Here is an 18106-nt window from a genome sequence, read left to right as displayed (position 1 = left end):
CTTAATTTTACTTCGCGGAACTATGGGGCTCCACGGAATATCATTTGGGAAACGCTGATGTAGAGCATCACACTTCCCGTAGCCTTAGCGATGGGTAGGGTAGGAAAGGGTAGGAAAGATCCTGGGCTGGGGGGCACGAATGTGACATCTGCAAGACCTATAGTGTAATGCGTTTCGGTTGTTTTTATTTGCTCCAAAATAACATGGATATCACTCTTAGCAATTCTATACTAAAGGCGGTTATCTACAATAATTGTTAGCATAGTTAACACACGTCTTACTTGATTCTAATGGGATGCATTTGGAATCAAGAAAGACGTGTTAACTGTGTTACTCAACGATATTAATACACAGTTCAAAGTTAACGCGGTCATGGGCGACTGTTACAGTGAACTTTCCGGGATAATAATTATTAACTGTCTGAATACGATATACCTATCAAACTTTTATTGATTTTAGAGTTCAGTGATATGTTAGAATATTATTATATTCAACCAGCTGTTGGGCCCATTGGACCGTCCGACCTGGTCGCCACAAAGGCCAATTTTATTGCATTTTTTAGAAAATTTGCGACGTCATACTGCCAACGTGAAGATCTCTTCACTTAGAATGTTCGACAGTTTTGTATAAGCTTTTATTTGTTACTTAGTACAATTTTTAATAATGCTTCTACGTGCTTATCTCTCCCATGGGTACCTTAACTTAATGTCATGTATATTCAGTCAAAGCACATTATTTAAGTGCATGGCGACCTTAGTCTTGGGTAACTGCTCCTGAGACATTCCCAGTCATAAAAATAAAAATGATGCTTCATATAGGGTTCGTAGGGTTCCGTGATACGCCCGATTAAGACCGGTTGTGGTATGGTGGGGCCATTAATTTCAATGTTAGAATATTATGCTGTAGTATCTTTGCATCTGAGAGTTCCCCTTTCCCGCCGTTTTGACTGTACATTATGACAATACTAACCGAAATTTTCGCGCCTTTTTTTTGACAGCTCGCTCTGCAATCAGCTGAGGCAGTACGATCGATCCCGTAACCATGGCAACCGCCGCGGCGTCAGTGACGTCACGCGCCGGAAGGAGGGGCGCAGTGAATTTGTGCAAGATAACCACTGTTGTGGCAATTGCTCTAGTTCTGTTCGCGAGTCCGTCGAGTGCAAAGCCCGCTACCACGAACAGCAGGCAACCGGCGAGGCCTGTCCAAGTGCAGAGTGTTCCTCAAGCAGTCGTAGCTAAGGTAATTACAGTGTTTAAAAAAGTAAAACCAGGGCTCGAAATGTGAAAATAAAACCGGAACGCTCAATTTTTTTCCCGAAAACTGTGTTTGGTACGATACTGTACCTACTTAAATGTTGTTGTATACCTCAGTGGCGAAGGGTGGAGGTAGGATGTGAAGATCCGACGTAAATAGTCCACAGCAAACTTTGTCAGCCATGCGTATTTCTTTTCATTGAATTAAGTCTAAAATTTAAAGATGGAGTTGAATAGTTTTTAAAAATAAATTAAACCCTGCCTAAGCCAAACCATAATAGTGGAGGTAGCCTTTGGAGATACGACTAAAATAGTCTACACTTCAGTCAGTCATACTTATTAGTTTTCATTGAATCAAGAGCACAAATTGCAGACGGTGCTGGTTGGTTTTTTTTTATTCAGTTAAACCCTGCCTCGTCCAGGCCATAATTATTAAGGTACGCTATGCGCGATGCGACAAAAATAGTGCACACTTTTTAGTCATACTTATTTGTTTTCCCAAACCCAAACGGTGATAGATAAATATATATAGATCTCCACAGAGTACAGACTACCTCCACCCTTTGCCACTGATACATACTAATAACAATTGTCACTTAAGAATAGTTTTTTCAGAAACTATACCTACATACAAGAAAGATAATAAGTAAGACTTTTTTTATTAACTTGCCAACATTTAAAACAGGCAAAGTTTGTCAGCGCAACGAGTGAAAATTAACACATAACCTCATTATTCCTAGCAGAAATATTAGCTTACGCTATTTTATGAAATCCGACAAGATTCTTATTAATCTTTAACAAAACACACATACCTACGTGAAATAATTGTGTAAATTTAATTATGTTTTTTTACTAACTAAAAACACATTTTTTTATTTTTCCCATAAGACGTAGCGTTAGTTTCTAAGATAGAAAAAACCGGAGCAGCGTTCCAGTCCTCTCCGGTTCAATTCGAGCACTGACAGTAACGTTTATTTTGAATATAAGACCTAAACTCGTCACGCAATGTCATCAATTAATGTGCGAGGAGTTTTTTTCATAATGTGACATATTATTGATGAATTATGAATGAACAGTATTTTATAGAGCATTGGAAAATAGTGAAATTATTAGTGTTTTTTTCCTTAGTCAAATTCAGGGCTTGTAATTGACCGGGGCACCGTTCCGGTTCGTGAAATCAGTAAAATTATTTTCCGTCTTGTGGAAAAAATATTTTGACTGTCTGGGCTAGATAGGCCAAAATCTAACGCACTTTATTTTTATAAAATACACATAAAAATACAAAATTTGGTAACTATGCAAATATCTTCAGAACATTGTCGAGCTCTCCGGTTCGTAAACTTTTCCATTTCTCTTAAAATTTTAAAAATACAAAAGATATTGTTTTCTACAATTTTCTCAAATAAAACAAGTTTTATTAGTGGGTACTTTTAAGTTAAAAAATGGTTAATTTGGACTTTACTTCAGACGCACACGGAGGCCACACAAAATTATTTTATCAATTAAATTACAATTTGAAATTGAGAATGTTAGTTGCAAAACAAAACCTAATTATCTCCAATTTTTATATAAAATTTGCAAAAAACATGTTTGTTTTTTTAAATACAATTATTGTTTTTTTTGTTTTCTTGTGTCTTACTGTAAGGTGACTATGACAAAATATGATATCTTTACGCAAAGTGCCACATTTAAATGCATTAATTATAAAACTGATATTTCTTGGTGGTAATAATATTATATTGACTGTCAAAGTGATAAAGGATTGTCGGTTATAATTACAATAGACATAATCAGCGGCTCTCGTGGTGTAGTGCGTAAGGCGCTGGTCTTCCATTCGGGTGCTTTTTGGGTTCGATACCCGGTGAGGACACAATATTTATGTGATGTTCTCAAAGCCTGGGTGTTTGTGATTGTTTAAAATTACTAACAACCACCTTGTACGAAAAAGAAAAGACATGGTCATTAATAATTTAAAAAAAAATGCATGAAAAGTGTATGATGATTTGGTGTATAATTACAAGATAAAAAGAACCTTTTATATAACACGTTTTTAAATTTTCTGTTGAATCATATAAACTTGTCAATTCTATGTATTAATAATTTAGGACAAATAAGGCAATAATTGTCAACAAATCATTTTTTTGCTATTTCGCAACAACCAAATATAGAATACTGAAATGTCATTTTGGTTTCCATAGTAACGCACGTATATATTAATAATTCAGTTGCTAGGACCACCCCCTTAGCTACCAATAATAGTGGATTGGATTACGGATTTCTTCCGAATTAACTTTTCATACAAAACAGAACTGAAAATTTTAATTCTACTTAAAGATGGTTAAAAGTATTAAAAGAATGCATTGGCATTGTGTTCTGATATATTCTAAAAGTTTCAAATGTCTAACTAGTCGGGAAGTTAGTTAAAAATCGATTGCAAGTTTTGTACTGGATAAACAACCACCGGACAAACAAGAATACGAGCTAAGAAAAACGTGGTAAAATCAATAAAATGTTGGTTGGCTTTTTTCCCACTTCACTTTCTTCTTTTTAATAAAATATAAACTAAATTAAGATAATAATTCGGCATTAAATTTGCAGCTTTGGACATAGCGTGTATTTAGTCGTGTTCAATCTCAATATCCAATAAAACCTATTTTTTAAACTGAGGGTTATCTCCTTTTTCCTTTCAACAGTCGATATGTTATTAAAGGTTAGAACCCCAAATTATTCGGTTCAGGTTCCGATTCCAGCAGAAAAATGAAAAATTCACCTCATTAGATTTGTAGCACAAAAATATCGCGTATTGATTTGATGTTATTAATGCTTGCTATTATAATTAATATTTTTATTATATTTAACAGGATAAAAGACGAGGAATGGACCATCCAGCGTTCGCCAGGGCAGGACTCGAGAAGGGACTCGAGGAATGGAGAATAGAGGTAAGTCTTCCATTGAATACAGTTTGGAAAACACTGCTCTACGATTCGTTTTGTTTACTATTTTTACATCTGCCTGTCTGCTTTATCCGGCCGAATTGAGTTCTTTTTCATTTTGTTCCGACTGTATAAAAACTTGTTTACGTATTAAATTCATTCATTATGCCTGTCTGTCTGTTTGTTGATCCAGGGGCCGGAGCGTAACCTAATAAATACTATGAACTCATCCAGGGTTTCTCAATCTTTTTGAGCCGTAGGCCAGTTAGTGACTAGGATAAAAAGTTTTAGTTTTTCGGCATTATAAAACGATTAATTAAATTGCACACAAATAATTATATCAATATACATTATACGAACTTTGAAGTAGGTAGCAATATTTTTTGACCGATAAATTCGACAATTTTGGAACGATAATTATTGTTTTCCGATATGATATCTACATTTGAGTCGCCCAGAGTCGCACAAACAATTTGCAATTTTGAAATTGTTGAGTTGAATGTATCAAGTGATTCTAAAGACATTTAAGATCAGGGTTTCCCAAACTTTTTCTGCAATGGAACACTTCCTTTGCAAACCCGGAAATTATAACGGAACACTCAGTTTATTTTGTAGGTTATTTATTAGCGCGTTATTTATAACCTAACCTAACCGTTCTGCCAATTTTGGCAAATGTCGTTAAACTAACAAGACTTGTCAGCCGGTCAGTTAAAAACAATATACCATCTTTTTCATGCGCACGGTGTGAGAAAAGATGGTCCTTCGTCTGTACTTAGATCATGGCTCCCACATCCCGAAGCGGGCCCTCAGGCTAGGATCTTTGGCGGGCCCCGTACTTATCGCTAAGGTTAAAGGCAATGTGACTGTCTACAGTTGCATATTCCAAATGGTGCTCGAGGTTGTACTTTTAATACACCCACTTTTATGTTGATATGCACAATTATGGACATGTCAAATATCGATAATAATCAAAAATAGTAAGTATGGCAAAACCACATATTATCAAATGTCACCATTCGTGAAGTGAATCAGCGCCGCTATAAGTGCATGTTTATCTCACTCGGTATCTTGGTATCTCACTTGGTCGATCTCTCACGCCGGGCCCCCCGTAAGCCCAGGCCCCCAGGCTAGAGGCCTGTCGGCCCCCTCTTGTGCGAGACATGACCTATCTAGATACTTGACATCATAAACATCAGTGGATATTGATCATCACTCGCTTTCAATATGAAGTACATTTTTTAATTGTTTTAGTTTTACTTATTTTACTTGTACTTAGTGGAAGATCTTCAAATGTGTTTCAGTGTATAAAACCTTCCCAAATGGTCGCGGAACACCTATTCAGATTCGGCGGAACACTGGTGTGTGGTGAACACTGGTTTGGGAAACCCTTATATAGATTATGGCCTATTGGCCATAAAAAGTCACTAAGTATGTAAAAATCGCTGCCAAAGTTGACTCACTCACTCATTAATATTTAAGGGAGTTCAAAAATATGTTTCTTCTAGTGCTCTGATGGTTTTTTGCGATTATCTCAAAACTCGATTTTTTGAATATGTGAGTTATGACTCTTCTAGGCAACTCATTTATGTATGTACCTACCTTTTTCAAAAAGAAATACCATTCCTCAGAAGCTCGAAAGTATAATATCGTCACTGTTCTGGCGGAAGACACTAATTCGAAAAAATTACATATTGAGTTAGTTATACCAAAATGTTCCTTATTTCAAACTTTACCGTCTGGAAACCTTCTTAATAAAAGTCATCCTTTTTACGATTACTTAATAAACTCACATGATAGACCATTTCAAACATTTTAACAACTTCAAAGTCAAATTACTCAAAACTAGTATTCTCCAGTTAGTGTGTTCTGCCAGAACAGAGACGATATAATACTGGCCAGTGGCGAAAGGTGGAGGTAGGCTGTTAAGATTCGACATAAATAGTGCACAATAAACTTTGTCAATCATACTATTTGTTTTCATTGAACTAATAATACAATTTGCAGATGGTGCTGGTCAGTTTAATTCAATTAAAATCTGCCTACACAAAATCACAATAGTTTCGGTATGCTATGGGCGATCTGACAAAAATAGCATACACTTTTTCAGTCATACATTTCGTTGAATAAAGAACACATATTATTACAGATTGTGTTGGTTACTACCTACACATTATCTATGGTTTAATCGTTTCGCATTTTCGCGTTATAATCGCATAATTTTAGATATTTTATAGATAAACGAATATTTTTTGATTATTATCTATAATGGCTTGAATTAGGCAGGGTTTAATTAAATTTTAGAAACTAACAGACACTATCTACACTTTGTTGGATCGTAACAGCCTACCTCCACCCTTCGCCACTACTGTAAAAGGTGTCATACGGTTCATAGCGAATTGTCAATTAGCGTCTACGATTTCTTTCATTCGCTTTTGACCTTATTTTTTAATTGTAAATTCATAATATACTACACTATCTACACATTGTAATCTTAGTTCAATGAAAACAAATATGCATAAGTATTGCAAAGTTTGGTGCATGGCCCCCACAAAGGGGGGCTGACAGGGCTCTAGCCTGGGTGTCCGGGCTCAGGAGGGGCCCGGCGTGGCGAATCGTCCAGATAAGTGATTTAAACACACATCACAAATTTGCTCTAACAGTAAAAAAAAATTGTGTATCGATACTCGACAACCCCATAATTCAAATATACAAAAAACACTAAATATAGGTACATATTAATTTTACCGCGTACACCATTTGAAAAACGCTACTCTAGAGCGTCACACTGCCTTTATCTTTTGCGATAGGTAGGAGGCCCGTCAAAGATCCTAGCCTGGAGGACCGCTTCAGGATGTGGGGGCCATGATTTGGTGTGGACTATTTATGTCGGATTTTAACAGTCTACCTCCACCCTTCGCCAATGCTGTCACTGAGTACTCTCAGATATTATAGTATGCGATGAGATTTTAGATATTATCTTGCATGTAGTGAGTAGGTTTTACTTATCAGATTTACGGACTATGGATAATGGAACGGAAACGGTTTCATACATTTATTATAAATATTAGAAAATACCAGGGCTCAAAATGGATTGGAGCGCACCGGAGCGCTGTTCCAGTTCCAATTATCGCTCTGTCTCGTGGAAAAAATAATTTTACCGTTTGAGCTAGATAGGCTACACAACAACAAATCTAACACACTTATTTTTATAAAATACACATAAAATTTGATACCTATGTAAATATTTTCAGAAAATTGTCGAGCGCTCCGGTTCGTAAACTTTTCCATTTCGAGCGCTGGAAAATACACATCAATATGAAGAAGTTATATTAAATTCATTAGCTTCTGAATCCGACTGTCTGTTGGTTGAATCGTCCTTGACATTTCTTTAACAAAGCAAATTCGTTTCGCGCTATGTATTTTTTACGAGATGTTCAGTGGCGGAACTTAGAATTTTGCCACTCCAAAAAATCATAAAAAACCTCCCCTTAATGTCATAAAAACTCTGGATAGGTAGTTTGTTTGATTATAAAAAAATAACAAATTATCCCAACTGACCGAGAGTATAATTATGTATGTAATTAAAAATGCATTAGGAGCAGTTTTCACATTGCCACGTGGGTTTGATCGAAATCCCGAATGGTCAAAATCCAGAAAAATAACAATTTACACATCTTCTGTAGATATATAAATTACATTCAATTAAAATTGGATAGTGAAATGGTTATTTGGTTTCTAAAATAACTACATAAGTATATATTATTTATTTTACCACGTTTTTATTGGCTCGTATTCTCGTTTGTCCGGTACAGATTTTTTCTTGTGTGTCCAGTACATTTTTTTTCTTGTTTGTCCAAGATTTGTATTGGACGATTGAAGATTTTTAACTAACTTCCCGACAAGCTAGACATATGAAACTTTTAGAATATATCAGAACACGACGACAATGCATTCTTTTAATACTTTTAGCCATTGTAAGCAGAATTGAATTCATTTTCAGTTAATTCTGTTTTGTAGGGAAAGTTATTATTGTTGGTTGCTAAGGGGGTCCTAGCAACTAAATTATTAATAATATATACGTGCGTTACTATGGAAATCAATACTAAATGTCAAAATGACATTTCAGTATTCTATATCTAATATTTATTCAGTATTTCTATTAAAAGTAAGTACCTACAATAAAAAGTTTTTATTAATGCATATAATTGTCAAGTTTATATGATTCAACAGAGAATTCAAAAACGTGGTATATAAAAAGTTCTTTTTATCTTGTAATTATTTGTTTATTATCTCGACAGAACAGATTGATAATTAATAGAATTCTGATTTTCGGAATACCCAGCGCTCGAAATAGAAAATTTTACGAACCGAAACGCATAATATTCCGAAAATGTTAATATATTCCATATATATTTTATATAAAAATAAGTGTGTTAGATTCTTTGTTATATGGTCTATCTAGCCCAGGCGGTTAAATTACTTTTTCCACGAGACAGAGCGATAATTTTTGCCGATTTTATGAACCGGAACGGCGCTCCGGTGCGCTCCAGTTCATTTCGAACCTGGATATAGCCCAATACACTATATTTTGACGCAGGATTTTGAATGTGTGAGTATTCTATGACAATGAAACACGCATTATATACGTGCAATAGTGCGTGTTACAACCATCAATACACCAATATTGCATGAGCGTCAGTGCTTAAACCGAAATCAGTTGTCAGAACGAAGGGCAGACGTATTCTTGACACGTGTTTAAGTTTATCCCATATTCTTACTAGAGTCGATTTTGAAGACTAAGTATACCTACTTACTACCAGTATAAAAAAATACTTAGTATATAAACGTGTTCCCGTGCGTATGCGACAAAAGTTTCATACTCAACTGAAACTAAAACCAACTCCATATTATTAGTATTTTAAAATACGTATCGGCTCAGGGAACTCAGACTGTGAATTGGCTTCAATATAATCGCTAAAAATACACTGAGCTCCACTTGTCGAAAAGTCCCATTTATTACAAAATTTTAAATTTATGAGTTTTTTTCTGTTAGGTTACAATATTATTGTTAACAAAAATGAATAACAGTGATTTTTTTAAATTTAAACATGTTTTGAGCGGTATATAACAAGCCTAAGTGTGTGGCCTCAGTGACGAGCGTTGTGCAGAGCGCAGCGCGCAGCGTGGAGGACAAACACGTGTTACGCAATGCAGGTGGCCTTACTGGCTATGAAAAACAGCAGGGGTGTTTGTGTTTGTTACGGCGCGCTGACGAGCGCGCGCGCTCATGACAAACCAGTTTGAAATTTAACAGCGTTTACTTCGGCGCGCAAATTATTTTCGTTATTCGGTGGAGGGAATTAGCAGTAAAAGTCGGAATTGAAGGAAAATAATGTTTTTATTTTTTAGTATAAAGTTCGTTGTATTATTAAGTATTTCATTACAAATTTATTCAGGCCGGAGTTATTCTGTTTTCCAAAAAATAGTTGAAAATTGGTTTCTTACATCTCGCGCTGTGACGGAAGAACTGTTGTTTCGTCTATTACCTGAGAATTTATTCGTAGTTGATTCTGTAGGAATATTATTTATAATGTAATGATTTTATTTATTTATTTAATTATTTATTTTATTTATTTAGAAAAAGAGTATTACGGCATTACAGCGATTAGCCAATGCGCCATAATACATAATAAATACAAAATTATAAAAATGTCTTAATTAAAAATAACAACTAATATAACAAGAAAGCAGAAAAAACAGCATGTGTTTATGTAAATATTAAAAAAACATGATATATACAATTATAAATTTAACATATTTAACACGTTTACTAACATTATATAGTTGATAAAAAATAAATCAACCTTTATGGTGCCATCAAATAAGTTAATCGCATGATACACAGCATCATGAAACATAACATCTGTCCTGCGACGAGGTATCATGAAAACCGTAGAGTTACGGGTAATATTGGTGGGAACATGAAAATTAATATTTGCCAGTATTACGGATTGTAAATGAACCCACGAAGAAGTAAAAAGAAATGCTTTAAAAGAGCAATCACTCTTCTAGTGGACAGGGATTGCATTGAAAGCATACCCAGAATAAAACTAGTCGGGAAATTCATTTTATTATCATTATCACAAGGAAAGAACCCGTATGTTCTTAAGTAGAGAAATCTAAGAAATCTATTGTGGATGATGATCAAAATTGCCTTCGAGATCTCTTATAACATTGTGTAAAATGCATGTAGCTATTATTATTAGACAAGCATGTTCCACGTTCGTTTCTATCGCTTTACTTAATATACACCTATTTGCATATAAACTCCCAAGAACACATTCAATACACTTCCGTACGCGAGAGAGCCAGAGTTATTAAAATTTTCACTTTGGCTAAACGCTCCAAACGCTCACTGTGCACTAAGGACAGATCAGAGAACGCCGCACGCTGCGCTGCGCGCCGCGCTGCACGCAACGCTTACTGAGGCCGTACACTAAGCCTGTGCGTCATCTCAACACTGTGCTGCGACACAAAATTAATGACCTATTATTATTCATACATTCGAACGCAATAGACAAGTAAATTAAAATATACCTATATTCAAGTGCTATTTCGTTCGTGCGCATTTAATGTCAATAGTGTTGAAAGTTTACCAACTGGCTAGTGCACAGAACAGCGACATGCGATGATATCATCACAAGTTTATTGGGCCACACGTACTGAGTATGGGTAGTTTCATCCGAAACTTGAGTACACAAACTGGTGACAGTATTTCCAACTCACCTCTAATTATTCTTACACACTCGAGATCGGTTGCCGGTTACTCCACACCCGTTAGGTATTTCTGTTCCCATTATTTCTGAGTTCCCTGATTATCTCATTACTGTTAATGGTGATCAGTACGAATTATATCCTATCTACGGTGTTAAATTGGCTAAACACATTCTAAAAGACTATTCTTTGTTAAGTTTACTCTGGTGGCTATTTTTATACCTTTTCCGTTTAGTCATTTTCTCAGAATTTTTAGAGCTTCCGAATTCTTTTGTTTACGACATACGTGATACAAAATATTTTATGACGTATAAACAATAATTAGAAAAGAAAAATCTATATTTATTAGACACATTTTAATCGCATACAAAGCATATTTTGATAAGCTGTAATATTACGAATGATAAGATAATAATTACAAGATAAAAAGAACTTCTTATTTACCACGTTTTTAAATATTCTGTTGAATCATATAAACTTGACAATTCTATGTATTAATAATTTAGGACAAATAAGGCAATTGTCAACAAATCATTATTATGCTATTTTGCAACAAACAAACAAAATATAATAGAATACTGAAATGTAATTTTGATTTACATAGTAACGCACTTATATAATAATAATTTAGTTGCTAGGACCACCCCCTTAGCAACCAATAATAGTGGATTAGATTACGGATTTCTTCCGAAATAACTTTTTAATAAAAAACAGAATTAACCGAAAATGAATTCAATTCTACTTAAAGATGGCTAAAAGTATTAAAAGAATGCATTGGCATCGTGTTCTGGTATATTCTAAAAGTTTCAAATGTCTAGCTAATTGGGAAGTTAGTTAAAAATCGATTGACTGGATAAACAACCACCGGACAAACAAGAATACGAGCTAAGAAAAACGTGGTAAAATATTATCGATTCTCGAGAATTCGCAAATTATCAAGAAACGAGAAATCTCATTCACAAACTATAGTATTACAACACTGTTTCGTTGTTATGGTGGAAGATGGCTAAAAGTATTAAAAGAGTGCATTAGCATCGTGTTCTGATATATTCTAAAAGTTTCAAATGTCTAGCTAGTCGGGAAGTTAGTTAAAAATCGATTGCAAGATTTTCAGTGGATAAACAAGAATACGAGCTAATAAAAACGTGGTAAAATATTGAACTCCCTTAAATATGAGTGAGTGAGTCGATTTACATTATTTTTTTTTGTGTTATGACATCAACGATCGACTTTGTTAACGATTTTCACATGGTTTAAAGTGACTTTTGATAGTCAACTCAAGAAAAACGTGGTAATAATAAAATAGGTACATAGAATTTATTTAATTTATCTCATAAAAATAAGTAGGAATATACGAACAAGCCATGAGCCAAAACCACGATGTTCCGCTACTGGAGATGTTATTTTTTTACGGACGAACAGTTTGGCTGTATTATGTTATGATACTACTGATGTTGTTAGTTGCAGTCAGGTGTAGCAAAGACGGTTCATCGAGCCGTTTACGGTCCAAAAACTAAAAAATCTATTAAATATATTGTTAATGATAATTATTGTTATGTTGTGGTCAGACTTATTGAGTTCAATTTACAAATTGTGCGCAGCGTGTACAGTTACTTCAAAGATGTTTGATTTTTTCCTTTGATGGAGAAGTCAATACTTGCCGTCCGATTTGGTCGCCACAAAGACGAACTTTATTTTTTTTGAAGGTCTGTCATTTAATATAATACCTATATTTTTATTGATTAGCGTCATTTATTTTTTGTTAGTTCACCGTGCTCCTCTCTCTAATAGGCACTTTTTGTCAAAGCACACTTCACGTAGCGACCTTAGTTTTGGGTATCTAAAAAAATCAATAAGGGTTTCATGTAAAAACTACTCGTTAAAAATGTCGTAATTAACTAAGATGCCCATAGCTTAATTGTAACAGCATACTAGCGTGAATCCAGTAGATTCCGTCGGGTTTTTTCTAGTGTGTATATGCATGTTTTGTTTTCAAATTATGCATATTCAATATGTATAATATAGAATGTTATATTCTAAAATCTTGTGTCTTATTCGTTGAATAAAAAAAATAGTTAATACTTTGGACGCCGAAGACGCACCTGGCGCGTAATGACCAGGCGGCCGATCGTTGTAATTAACGTGCATTTAAAAAGTGGTAAAAGTGGTAAAAAAAATTAAAAAAATCTACCAAAAATGTCGCATTTCTTTAATGATAACAAAATCATATCGACAAATTCGGCGTGTTACATTAAATACGAGTATCTATGTGCGACAGGGTTAAAACATAGTGCATAACAAGATACACAATAATTATGTACGCGAACAATGAATGAACATTGTATAAAAACTGTTTAAAGATGTTTAAAATTGTCTGATACAAAGTATTGTCTTTGGATGGAAAACATTGTTCACCTACAGATAACTGAATGATGTGTTTAGTTTGGGCTAGGCATATAAATTTATCACTTACCTATTAACAATTTGCATCACCGAAATTGTAAATGTGAATACCTATACCTTTATAATTATTATATTGATTAAAAAGAATAATTACAAGATAAAAAGAACTTTTTATATACTTACGTTTTTAAATTTTCTGTTGAATTATTATGCTCAATATGCTCAAACTTGTACTTGATTTGAAGTAAATAAAAAACAAACAAATAAAGAATACAAAAATGTCATTCTGACATTTCATTTTATTTTAATAGTAACGCACGTATATATTAACAATTTAGTTGCTAGGACCACCCGCTTAGCAACCAATAATAGTCTTTTACTTTTTACGGATTTTTCTGAAATAACTTTCCATACAAAAAAGAATACACTGAAAATGAATTCAATTCTGCTTAAAGATGGCTAAAAATATTAAAAGAATGCATTGGCATCGTGTCCTGATATATTCTAAAAATTTCAGATGTCTAGCTAGTCGGGAATTTAGTTATAAATCGATTGCAAGATTTGTACTGGACAAACAAGAATGCGAGCAAATAAAAACGTTGTAAAAATGGAAATACACAAAATTTGGCTCTTCGCCATAAAAAAATGCTCAATCACCTGCTCCATGGTAGGCGCCTAACTGTCGTGCCGGAAAAGTGATTTTTAACAATAGAACCGCAATGAAGTCTCTCGGGACAGATACAAATTGTATAGGGGACTTCCCGATCGATATTATGAAAGGTCACAGAAAAATTATTTCATAGGACAAGCGATTGAGCTATAATATACTTACCTAGTTTTAATATACTTTCTCGTGGACATTATCAATATCTAGGTTATCGTCAGCATCACCAGCATTACTATCTATTGTTCCTAGGTTTCCCGACCCTCATTTTCCTGGTTAGTCTATCGAATAGGCAGTGACGTCCCGTGGGGGTTGGCAGTTTGAGCGTCGCTTGGGGGCGACAAATCGAGGAGGATCATTTGGAATATAATATAGAAATAGCCACTTAAACTTAAAATTAGCTCACTGGTTTTGTCGGGTTTGCGATATCTAGTTTACTTCCGTTGCCCTGTGACATCCTTGGTGACTAGAAACGACACGTGCAAATTTGCGAATAATTACAGTCTGATATTTTGTTAATAATGTATACATACAACACATTTCTTAGATATCGGACTCATGAAAGGATGATAAAAATACTGTATAAAAAATGGGGCGGCATTTTGGCGTTGCCTAGGGGCGGCATTTTATCTAGTGACGTCACTGCGAAGAGGAGTCTTCTGTGTAGCTGAGTATCTATGCTCATTATATTGTAATAATTTATTACATATCGATCAATTCAATTGCTTCTCACGTAAGTGGAATATAATAGTAAATAATTAATAAAATAATATATAATATAATAAATATAATATAATAAATAAATAAAAACTATAGCCGAAACTATTCTGTTGAGATAATCGCTTCGTCTCATGAAAAATATGATTAGGTACCAGTTAGGTACCTAGGCCATATAACATAAAATCTAACACACTTATTTTTTGTTATTATTTTCGTATAATTACCAAGCGCTCCGGTTCGTACAATTTCCCATTTCGAACACTGGCTTTGTCTTAAAGTTATGAACCAGGGAACACAAAAATAATGGGAATTTGCTTACCCCATATAATCTGATAAACTTAAACACATGTTATACAATATTTTCAATTTTGTCATGGAAATGTAACGTGAATTCAATATTTGAGGATAGTCGGAGCGCTTTGTTTTACGGATATAAACTACACGATTATTAACGATTAATGTTAGCACAGTTAACATCTGTTACTTCACTTTTCTAATGGGATGCATTTTAAATCAAGTAATACGTGTTAATAGATTCTTGGATTTCCACCACGTGTCCTTCTTCATTCTTTCCACGACGTTTCGGGCTTATTGTTCGTAACTATTGACACAATATTACTCTGAGCAACGTTTGCTCTTAGCTAATCGGCTTCCTTCTGGCATTCTCAGAGCAGCGTTTGAATTCACATAACTACACTACACTTCATCATAACACATAACTCTTGATAATGGCCTCTGCATCGAGCCGGAAACCATTATAATACGTCGTGTTAATACATCGTGTTACTCAACGACATTTGACAGCTCGTGGTTAATGCGGTCATGGGTGGCCTTGTTAAACGCCTGACAGTTAACTTCCCGAGGTAATTAACTGCCTGTCGAGTTGTCAAATGTCGTTTAGTAACACAGTTAACGATAAATTATTGTAGATATCCGTCTTATTTATGGAGTTGCTCTGAGTGACATCCGTGTTATTTTGGAGCACTAAAAATAACGGTGTTAACTATTTAGAATAGCCCTGCCCTGCTTGTCTATTATAATTACTGTGACAGGTAATTCTAATAGTTTAAAAATAAATTCAAAGCAGCTTATGTACTTACATAGTATATAAATAAACAAATGAATCATTGTATTATACAGTATTGAAATTTTGTCAAGGATGACTTGTTTCGAATACAATGAACTCTATGTGGGTACATAATCAACATTCGTTATATAATATAGATAATTCTAATTTGTTACAAATTTATTATATCGATGATATGCCGGTTTGTGAAATTTTTCGCCTAATGTGTAAACTAGTAATACATCCTTAACACGCCCGTTACCGTGGTGTCACTGTAGGTTACTCAGCCCATTAAATTACAAATATTGCAGTTTAATGAGCTTCGTCATCTTTATATATCGGCTTTTCGTAGAATCATCAATATTACGTATAATTAAAATGGTATTATTTAAAAATTGGTGGCATTATCCAGTAAATAGATATACTAAATCGATAGTATCTGTCAGATTTCATTTATTTTAAATGCTCATTGCAAACAGAGCATTACATTCCATTATGAACAAAATGCATAGATCTAAAAGTATAGGTATGCGACAAAAACAGACGTACTCAATTGTGAGAAAAAGATATTATGAAAGTAAGCGGTGAAATAAAGACTTATAGAAGAATGTGTTAAAATATATAAAATAATAATTTTATTAAAGTTTTAAATCCCTCTTGATCATTTATAGATAGTAAAAAAATTATTAGATTTATTTATGTTATCAAAATAGGCATTTCCCTTTTGCTTACTGTAAGTCAATCTCATACGGTAATCCAAGGTAACATCACCGGAACGGACGGAATTTATTTGGTTCGTAAAGGGAAGGTTATATTTATTAAGTCAGCGCATGCATTAAGCCAGTATTCGGCAATCAAAGATATTTTATCAAAATTTTATACTTGGAGGATTCTTTTTGTTAAGATTTTGTACATTGTATGTTGACGTGTACCAACGCAGTGGCAATTTTCTTTTGACGCAGATAACGCAATGGATTCGTCAGATAATTTAAAAAGGGGCCTCGAAGCCGTTCAAACCTGTCATATAATTATTAAATAATAACAAAGTCTTAAATGTTATTTTAATGTGATCAGCCTGTGCGCTGGACCTCTACGCCAACAAACGCGCCACCGCTTGTACGATTATGTTTTCAGTCTTTTATTTAGGTTTATTTTTGTAATCTAGTATTTTGATTTTTTCATTTTTTGCCGTCTTCCATGTTGTATGCACTCTCTCAGACGATACAATATATCTAATGAGTTTATTTTATTATTTTGTCGGTTTTGTGACTCTACATTTTCTACAACCTCTCCCCTATATTACCATTTTAGACAGTCATCCCGTCATATCAGACCCCCTACCCCCTTATGGTGTGACGTCATATATGTACAATCTCATAACCCATAATAATAATAATAATGTACCTATTCTGCGTAGGATACAATGCTCTAAATCAGCGATACTCAACCTGCGGCCCTTTAAGCTTTATGTGCGGCCCGAAACACATTTATTATCAGGAATTTCGTATATCTTGAGATTCGTTTCGACTTTGACGCACATGTAGTGACACCCGAAGAGGATTGTCATTATGGTCCACATCAGATCTGGTATAAGAGTGTTGCGATTGCACACGATTAATTGAAAAAACACGCATAATTTTTAAAATCTCAAAAATGTTTTGTAAAAAAGGTTTCATGATTTTTTTAGTCACACCAGTAGTGATACGGCCCGCGTTACTTTACAAATATGTATTTGGCCAGAAGAAGAAAAAGGTTTAGTATCATTGCTCTAAATGGACCGCACATCCGGTTCAATAATCTAATATACTCATTTTTTATAAAATATACCTTAAATTTGATAAATTAGGCGTCTAATTACAAAAAGCGACAAGTCCACAATTCGATATTTGCGGGTAACAACGTTTTTATGTTTCAAGCTTCAATTATTTGTTTTAACGTAAGATTATTTTTTCCGTTGTATTCTATGTCAAAATCAGAACCAAATGCCAATTTGTTTTAGCCGATAAACTCTTAAATGTAATAAATATAGGCAAAATAAAATTGGACATAGCGCTACTTGAACCTCACATTTTAATTTATTTCGCATATGGCACATATTTCCGTGGCCCTGTCATGAGTTTACCGGATGCTACAGCATGGTAGACGCCATTTCCAACATTGAACGTTCCCTTATTGGCTGACTTAAACACGCGCGAAATCAACCAAGCTTTGAATAATATGAAACACGGACTTGGCGCTTTTTGTAATAAATCGAGACTTAAAATATTTTTTTTCGTAGGGTTATGTCGCTTTT

The 18106-nt window shown here is 34.3% G+C and overlaps 1 protein-coding gene across 1 annotated transcript in view; it reads left to right on the top strand.

The window, feature by feature from the left end:
- LOC147076645 (gelsolin-like) overlaps positions 1 to 18106 on the top strand; it is a 94155-nt gene that overhangs the window by 16413 nt on the left and 59636 nt on the right. The window contains exons 2-3 of the mRNA XM_085940386.1: positions 998 to 1239; positions 4115 to 4192. Of these exons, the coding sequence (XP_085796512.1) occupies positions 1042 to 1239; positions 4115 to 4192 (276 nt within the window). The 5' untranslated portion in view covers positions 998 to 1041. The remainder of the gene's footprint in view (positions 1 to 997; positions 1240 to 4114; positions 4193 to 18106) is intronic.

Source organism: Rhyacophila brunnea, unplaced genomic scaffold (genome assembly GCF_057557595.1).
Source record: "Rhyacophila brunnea isolate RB1 unplaced genomic scaffold, BYU_Rbru_1.0 scaffold_13, whole genome shotgun sequence".
NCBI lineage: Eukaryota > Metazoa > Arthropoda > Insecta > Trichoptera > Rhyacophilidae > Rhyacophila > Rhyacophila brunnea.
Note: the sequence above shows the minus strand (reverse complement) of the source record. Positions and strands in the feature narration are given on the sequence as shown.